The 8,437-nt window shown below is 55.8% G+C and overlaps 3 protein-coding genes across 3 annotated transcripts; 2 read left to right on the top strand and 1 right to left on the bottom strand.

Annotated features, from left to right (window-relative positions):
• The first annotated feature begins 1,056 nt into the window (after positions 1-1,056).
• Positions 1,057-3,592, top strand: SEC23 (GTPase-activating protein). The gene has a single exon (XM_018854101.1). It carries the CDS (start codon positions 1,235-1,237, stop codon positions 3,476-3,478), a length of 2,244 nt encoding a protein of 747 aa, XP_018714606.1. The 5' UTR covers positions 1,057-1,234; the 3' UTR covers positions 3,479-3,592.
• On the top strand, positions 3,358-5,042 carry METBIDRAFT_118232 (E1 ubiquitin-activating protein). The gene is made up of 2 exons (XM_018854103.1): positions 3,358-3,733; positions 3,871-5,042. Exons 1-2 carry the CDS (start codon positions 3,706-3,708, stop codon positions 4,878-4,880), a joined length of 1,038 nt encoding a protein of 345 aa, XP_018714605.1. The 5' UTR covers positions 3,358-3,705; the 3' UTR covers positions 4,881-5,042.
• A 372-nt stretch (positions 5,043-5,414) lies between these two features.
• Positions 5,415-7,966, bottom strand: METBIDRAFT_118204 (uncharacterized protein). The gene has a single exon (XM_018854102.1). It carries the CDS (start codon positions 7,578-7,580, stop codon positions 5,430-5,432), a length of 2,151 nt encoding a protein of 716 aa, XP_018714604.1. The 5' UTR covers positions 7,581-7,966; the 3' UTR covers positions 5,415-5,429.
• Between the last annotated feature and the right edge of the window lie 471 nt (positions 7,967-8,437).

Below are 8,437 nucleotides of genomic sequence, written 5' to 3'. Positions count from 1 at the left end.
CAAAGACCAAGCTTCTTGCTGTACACTGTTAAACATTCGCGCACCATCTTCATCAAGATAAGGCTATTAAGTATAACTCTCGCACTGTCTTTATTAAGTTAAGATGTTCGCACTGTCTTTTCAGTTAATATGTTGGTAATAACTCACAATGTCTTTATTGAGTTAATATGTTGGTAATAACTCACAATGTATTTATTGAGTTAATATGTTGGTAATAACTCGCACTGTCTTTATTAAGTTAATATGCTGGTAATAACTCGCACTGTCTTTATTGAGTTAAGATGTTGGTATTAACTCGCACTGTCTTTACTGAGTCAATATGTTGGTAATAACTCGCCCTGTCTTTATTGAGTCAAGATGTTGGTGATAACTGACCATGTCTTTATTGAGTCAAGATGTTGGTGATAACTGACCATGTCTTTATTATGGTTCGGACTCGCCCCCTCTTTACCAAAATGAGGCTGTTGATTATTACTCTCGCGCCGTCTTCATTAAAATCAAGATGTTGTAATAATTCGCACCGTCCCGAAAATAAAGCTGTCGTAATAGCCCGCGCCGTCTTCACCGAGATTAGAATATAATATAACGCGCACGTCTATATTATGGTCAAGATGTTGGTGATGATACGCGCACCTGTTCATCGAATCACAGGCTGTATCTCAAACACCAGCACAAAACATAAGAGGAAAGTCGGCGGATGTCACAACAAAACAACAGGCAATCCTTACTTACCGCCGCCTCCAGAAGCACGAACAAGCACAAAACACGTGCTTGTGCCCGGCAGCAGAATTGTGCCGCGCACGACTATGTGTGTTGTCCTTAAGCGGCGAGCTTTTCGAGATCCGCCGGCCTCGTTTTCCGATCCACCGGTGCTTTGAAAGTCCACACAGTTTGCCCCTATATCCCCACAAGCCCATTTTTTGCAACCGGGCTCTCCTGTGGAATTGGAAACGGACTTATTTTCGGACCCCGACCACCACGGCGTACTGCTGACAATTGCCGCCTGAGAGGTTCCGACACTACGCGCCGAGCCTGCGAGTTCCCACCACTGGCCGCCGAATCTCTTCAAAAACACCTTCTTTTCAGACACAGCGACGGCAGCATCGAAAGCACGGCCCCGCTCTTCTCTCTGTAAAAAAAAATCGGAGAAAATCGGCCTGATACGGACCTGCTACTACCAAAAACACTCGCATCCACCCACGCCCACCAAAAACAAGCGCAACAGCCCCCCAGAATGGATTTCGAAGAAGCCGAGGATATCAACGGCGTTCGCTTTGCCTGGAACTCGTTCCCGTCCACCAAGGCCGAAGCGGCCAAGATCGTCATCCCCACCGGGGCGCTCTACACGCCGCTCAAATATAGAGAGGACATGCCAATCGCCGCGTACGACCCCTGCTACTGTCAGAACGCGCTGTGCAGAAGCATCTTGAACCCCTACTGCTCCATCGACCCCACGGGCTTCTGGATCTGCCCCTTGTGCGGCACCCGCAGCCAGTTGCCGCCGCATTACCAGGGCATAACGCAAGAGAACTTGCCGCTTGAGTTGAGCCCCGTGCTGTCGACGATTGAGTACATCACGGCCAAGCCCGTGAAACAGCCGCCCATCTTTCTCTTTGTCGTGGACCTCTGCCAGGACCAGGACAACTTGCAGGCGTTGAAAGAGACCTTGGTGATCTCCTTGTCGTACTTGCCGCCCAACGCGTTGGTGGGCTTGATCACGTTCGGCACCATGGTGCAAGTGTACGACTTGGCGCTGCCCACCATCCGCAAGTCGTACATTTTCCGCGGCGACAAGGAGTACCTGGACAAGCAGGTCGCAGACATGTTGAACAAGCCCGTGGCCGCACAGCCGGGCCAGATCACCATGCCCAACTCCTTGCACCGCTTCTTCTTGCCTCTCGAGGACGTGGAGTACCTGTTGACCGCGCTCTTGGAAAACTTGTCTGCGGACCCCTGGGCCGTGGCCTACGGCGACCGGCCCTTGCGCTGCACGGGTTCTGCCATCAACATCGCCACGACCTTGCTTGGCGCGTCCTTCGCTGGCTTTGGCGCCCGCATCTTCTTGTTCTCGGCCGGGCTGTGCACGTTGACGCCCGGCTTGATCGTCGGCAACAAGCTCAAGGAGTCCATCCGTTCGCACTCCGACATCGACAAGGACAACGCCAAGCACTACAAGAAGGCCGTCAAGTTCTACGAGCTGATCTCGGCCAAGGCCGTGAAGAACTCGCACACCATCGATCTTTTCGGCGGGTGCTTGGACCAGGTCGGCTTCTTGGAGATGAAGTCTCTCTGTAGCAAGACGGGCGGTGTGTTGCTCTTGTCCGACGCGTTCACCACTTCCATCTTCAAGCAGTCCTTCTTGAAGTTGTTCAACAAGGACTCCGAGGACTTTTTGTTGATGGGCTTCAACGCCACCTTGGACATCAAGTGCTCGCGCGAGTTGAAGGTCAGTGGCTTGATCGGCCACGCGTCGTCGCTCGGCGTCAAGAACAACAGCGTGTCCGACAACGAGGTCGGGGTTGGCGGCACCACCCAGTACCGCATCTGCTCGCTCTCGCCCAACCATTCGTACGCGGTGTTCTTTGATGTCGCCAACACCACCTCGTTGCCCCCTAATGCGCAGTCGTACATCCAGTTCATCACGCACTACCAGCACTCCTCGGGCACGTACCGCTTGAGGGTCACCACGGTGTCCAACATGTTGACTGGAGACGAACAAGTCTTGGCGCAGTCGTTTGACCAGGAGGCCGCCGCGGTATTGATGGCCAGAGTGACCCTTTTCAAGTCCGAGCAAGATGACGGTGCCGATGTGTTGCGGTGGATCGACCGCATGTTGATCAAATTGTGCCAGAAGTTCGCCGACTACAGAAAGGACGTGGAGGAGTCTTTCAGGTTGCATCCACAGTTCGCATTGTACCCGCAATTCATCTACTACTTGAGAAGGTCCCAGTTTTTGCAGGTCTTCAACAACTCGCCCGACGAAACGGCATTCTACAGACACATCTTGATGACTGAGGACACCAACAACTCGTTGATCATGATTCAACCAACCTTGACTGCGTTTGGGTTGGACCTAGAAGAGCCCGAAGCCGTGTTGTTGGACTCTGTCTCCATTAAGGATGACCGCATCTTGCTTTTGGACACATTCTTCCACATTTTGATCTACCACGGCCGAACTGTGGCCCAATGGCGCAAGATGGGATACCAGGACCAAGAAGAATATGTCGATTTCAAGAGGTTGTTGAATGATCCTAAAATGGAAGCAGGTGAACTCTTGGTTGACCGGTTCCCCTTGCCCAGATTCATTGACACCGAAGAAGGTGGCTCCCAGGCCAGGTTCTTGTACTCGAAACTTAACCCAAGCACGTCCTACAACTCGCAAGAAATGGCCAGTGGCGCTGTGGTACTTACAGATGATGTTTCTTTGCAGGTTTTCATGTCGCACTTGCAGAAGTTGGTTGTGTCCGGATCCAACTAAACAAACTTTGCAGTATGCCTCACCATCTGATCCTGAGCCAATGTTCAAACATGGAACGAGGAAATGTTTTTTTAGACTGTATGTACGCCCCAAAACATCATACTAATTAACGGTCTCGTCAAACGCACAAGTGCGCCCGCACCCAAAGCGGTTTCTGCATGTAGGCTTTCTCGCCCATTACATGGTAAACAAGTTGGGAAAGCTCGCTCCATCTCATCCAGTCGCAAATGTCAACGCCCGAAAAACTCAGTGCTGGTATGTATAAAGCACAGTTGAAAAAAGCGTAGGTTATCGGGCATACGAGGGGAACTGCCATATCTTCATTGATACTTAGCCCGCCGTATCCCGGGTCGTGCTTCCATGTGTCCCAGGATAAGTATGTTAACCAACAGACGAGATCGCGCTTTACGACCGCCAGATCCGACTCTGGGGCACCGAAACTCAGCTCCGGTTGCGATCAGCCAAGGTTTTAGTGATCAGGCTCGGCGGTGTCGGCACGGAAACAGTTAAAAACTTGGTTTTAGGAGGGATCCACTCCATCGAGATTCTTGACGATTCCGTAGTGAAAGAGGAAGACTTTGCCACGCAGTTTTTCTTGCCAAACGACGACTCCATTATCGGCCAGCGTAAACTACCCCATGTCATCTCGTCGATCCAAGAGCTCAACACGCGCGTGCATCTTCTGACAAGTACAAATGATGTTCTAGAGATTGGTGCGGACTATCTCCGAACCTTCGACATGGTTATTGCCACCGAACTCGACAAGTCGGAGCTTTTGCGCATCAACGAACTCACGCGAAAACTTCAAATTCCCTTGTATGTGGCCGGTCTTCACGGGATGTTTGGATACATTCTCACGGACTTGATCCAGCACACATCTATCAAGAATCTTGACAAAGGAAATCAAAGCCGCACTTCCGGCACGGCGATCAACGGTGTCAAAACCATAACGGCCGTGGAGTCCGTGGAAAAAGAAAACAAGGAGCGCGTCACTGTGGAGGACACATACGTGCCGCTAGCGGAGATCTTCACGTCGACGAAATTGCCCTCACAATTGACCAGGCGGCAGCTCAAGCGGCTCTCGGGGGCGTTGCCATTGGTGATGTCGTTGTTTGAGATCGCACGGCCCTCCAATGCCAGCGAACCTGTGGACCAAAAACACTTGGGCGAGGTGCTGAAAGTTGTGTGTGAAAGATTGGGGCTTCCCGAAAGCACGATCAGCGCAGAGTACTTGAGCGCATTAGCAAGCCAGGCGTATACGGAATTTGCGCCCACGGCTGCGATAGTAGGTGGGGTGTTGGCGCAGGACGTGATCCAGTACTTCGGGCAGAAGGACAGTCCCATCAACAACTGCTTGATTTTTGATGCCATGCAGTCGGAGTTGCCGATATATTATCTTTGACGTGGCTAGCTCCCGAGCACACCGCAGCTTCTTTTATAGCCAGCTAATGTACGCCAGCATTATGAGCAACAAGTATGAGCCTTCTCTTTCCGATGCAAAGAAATTCTTGAAAAGCGGTCTCTGGTCAGCACCCATGAATGGGGTATCGTGTCCAGTTGGGTTCGAGAGGGCGACGTGGAGCGTGGCAAAGTGCTCAAGCAGACCTTTCGGCACGGCGTTCTCTGACTGTTTGACCACGGCCAGTCCTTTCAGAGACTAAACGTTGCCAGCGCCCATAGCCATGTTTGGATAGGCCTGCTTCGATACATAGATACTTTTCGCCAATGTCAATGACTGAAGGCAGCACCTTTCATTGTATGGGTCGGTCAGAAAAAGATACTGGGCACTTGCTCAGGGTTGAACTTGCCGTCCGATGCCAGTCCAGGCACAAGTGTACAATGAAGAGGTTCACGACACACATGCATTCGGCAACAGTCACTTCGCGCGGCCCCGCAGGCTCCTCGGCGGGGCCCTGGTGACACCCAATGGCGGTCTCTGGACACTTCTGAACTAGCGGGCGCTCGGGGTCAATCCCCGGCCCTTCCTCTTCTTCAAATGCGACGTTTCCTTCAAGTACGCCAAGGTCTTGGCAAGGCGGGCCCGCAAGGCCGCGTTGTCGGTCTTTGCGGCGGCGATCTGCGCCTGGAGGGCGGCTCTCTGGTCATAGAACGCCCGCTGCGCCTGGGCCTCGAGCTCGGCCAGCAGCGCGAGCTTTCCCTGCAACAGGACGATGTCGGCCTCGAGCTCGGCAATCTGCGCCTGGGACTGCGCCATGGCTGCCTCGCAGTTGGCCGCCTCCTTGCGCATGTAGCTCTTGTCGTCGGCGCGGGCCGCACGCGTGGCCACGAGCGCCTTGACGTCGTGCTGCAAGTCCCATATACGGAGCTGGCGCTGGACAAACGAGCGGCGGAGCGCGTTGTCGCGCACGTCGCCGCGGTCTGCAAGGCCCGCCAAGTCGGCCTTGAGCCGCTTGTGGCGGTCGGCCAAGGCCGTGTTTTCGTGCGCGCGCTTGGCGGTCTTTTTCTGCGTGACCGCCAAGCGCTGCTCGGCGTGGTCCACGTCCTCAAGCACCAGCGCGAGCGCCTTCTTGGTGTCGGCCACGCGGCGGCCACACGCTGCGTGGTGTGGCGGCGCCGCGTGGGCCGCGTACGCGTCGTGCTCCTGCTTCAAGAGCGCCAAGGCCGTGTAGTTGCAGTTGAGTTGCGACACGAGCAAATGCGTGAGGACGCCCTCGTGCGGGGCGCCGCCCGCGGGCCGCGCGTGGTGGTTGTGGATGCCGCTGAGCGTATTGTAGTCGTTGCGCAACGGGTTGGTGACGTAGTCCAGCTGCAAGCGCTTGGCGTCGTAGTAGGAGCGGCGCTTGTGGGCGGGCGGGCCGGCGGCAAGGGCCAGGTCCAGGGCGTCTGGCGGCGTGTCGTAGGGCGTGTAGTGGTACACGACCTCGGTCAGCAAGGAGCGCTCCACGTCCGCGGGCAGGAAGCGGGGTATGCGGCAGAGCTCGGGGAGCGGCCAGGGCGCGAAGTCGGGGCCGGGGCGAAGCGCGTGGTCGAAGAACGTGGGCGCCAAGTACGAGAGATTCTGCTTGTAGATGGGGTGCAAATCGGGGGGCAAGTTGCCGATCTGGTCGCGCAAGCACACGGCCCCGGCGACGAGCTGGTAGAGGCGGTCGCTCTTGGGGATGCTCTGGGTGGCCTTGCCGTTGGTGCCTGCAGGCTGTCCGTCGGTAGTACTTCTGGCCTCTCCGTCGGTAGTACCGCTGACCTCTCCCTCTGTAGTACCTTTGATCCCTTCCTCTGTAGTACCCCCGGTCTCTCCGCCGGTCTCCCCTCTTCCCCTACCGAGCCGCTGCGTGCCCCCACCGGCACCCCCGCGGCGCGCCGCGTCCACGAGGCAATGCTCGACCGAGAGCATCGGCACTAGGCGGATGACAGCGGCCGCACACTCGCCCGGCGCACGGCCCTGGCGGCGCCAGCGCGCCACCGACGGGTGCGCCGTGTCCACGCTGCAGTCCAAGGCCACAAACACGTCGAAGCGCACGTGCGCAAGCGCCCCGTCTGTGCGTGTGAGCTGCCCGTCGCTGGGAAGCAAGTGGACCGTGACGGCCGGCGGCTCGCGTGCCGCGGAGCGCGCGGACTTGGCCAGGTCCTTCTTGACGCTGGCGCCCACGTGGCGCACCACGCCGCGCGGCCCGGCGGCGCCCAAGAGAAGCGCCTCGGCCAAGTCAAAGGTGCGGGGGTCGTTGCGCAACACAACGGCCACGTGCGTGGCGGCGGGCCGCGCGGCACTGGCCGCCACCACGTGCACGAGGTTGCGGAGCACGCTGAACTTGCCGCTGGTCTCGGCCAACTTGGCCGGGAGCTCCTTGGCGGCGAGGTTCTTGGGCATGTAGTGGCGGATGAGGAGGTACGGGTGGGTGGCCACGAGCAGGCAGTTGTCCACGCAAATCTGCAACGATTTGTGGAGCAGGTGCGTGGCGGCGTCCGTCTCGCAGTACTTGAGGATGTCCGGGTAGTGGAGCGACACGATCTGGTCCGTGAGCTCCTTCTGGAACTCGAACATGGGCGTGGCCAAATGGTACTCGCCCAGGGTGTTGATTTCGGGGAGGTGGAGCGCCACGATGGGCGGCTCGGGCGTGCCGTCGAGGATGCTGAGCAAGTCCATGTGCAGTCACGGCGGTGGTGTGTTTGGCGTGTTCCTGGGGGCCTTGGCGCTGGGGGAGGAGTGCTGTCTGGCGCCTGCTAGAGGTGTCTTCTATGGACTGGGTGCGATTTGGGGCCGGTCCCTGGGCGCATCACGTGAGGGCGTTTTGCGTTGTGTGCAGGCCGCGAGCGGGCGGCAGAGGGCGGGGGCAAGGGCGGGGGAATCCAGCGGGAAAAGATGGTGTACTGCTGTTTTCCGCTCCTGGCGCCGGGCGTCTTCTAGAGATGCTGGCAGCTTTCAGAGATGCTATGTAATAAGCTGCGTTATTGAATCTGGGTGGGATTTGGGTGGAATCTGGGTGAGATTTGGGTGGGGTTTGTGGGAGTTTTGGGTGTGAGTTTTGGTGTGAGTTTTGGTGGGAGTTTTGGGTGCGATTTTGGGTGCGAATGTTCCATTCGATATCCTGTCCAGAAGAGTTTCTCTACGTAGACAGCTGGGTAATGGCTGTGCAAAGAATACGACATAGCCTAAGACTGTATCGATTCATCTAAGTTCAGATGCTTTTCGGCTTTTGGCTGGGCAGAGACTGACAAAGATTCACTATCAGGAAAAAGCCGCAACCAGAAACTTAATGACAACGCCAACCAGGGCCATCTGTACTATTTGATCTAATTTATATTCTAAGCTCCGTGGGGTATACAGCTTCGTTCTCTAACACCTGTTGGCAGCGTACTGTATATCAAGGTTTTCTTTTGTAAAGAATTCACCCTGGATAAGGTGGTATTGCTAGAATCAAGAACTATTACTGCCAATTCGCTCTTTTTTCACTATATCACGGAGGCCATACAATCGATTCATGCTCGAAAGGATGCTTTCGA

The sequence above is a fragment of the Metschnikowia bicuspidata genome, assembly GCF_001664035.1.
Source record: "Metschnikowia bicuspidata var. bicuspidata NRRL YB-4993 chromosome Unknown METBIscaffold_1, whole genome shotgun sequence".
NCBI lineage: Eukaryota > Fungi > Ascomycota > Pichiomycetes > Serinales > Metschnikowiaceae > Metschnikowia > Metschnikowia bicuspidata.
The sequence above is the reverse complement of the archived record's forward strand: the minus strand, read 5'-3'. Positions and strand labels throughout refer to the sequence as shown.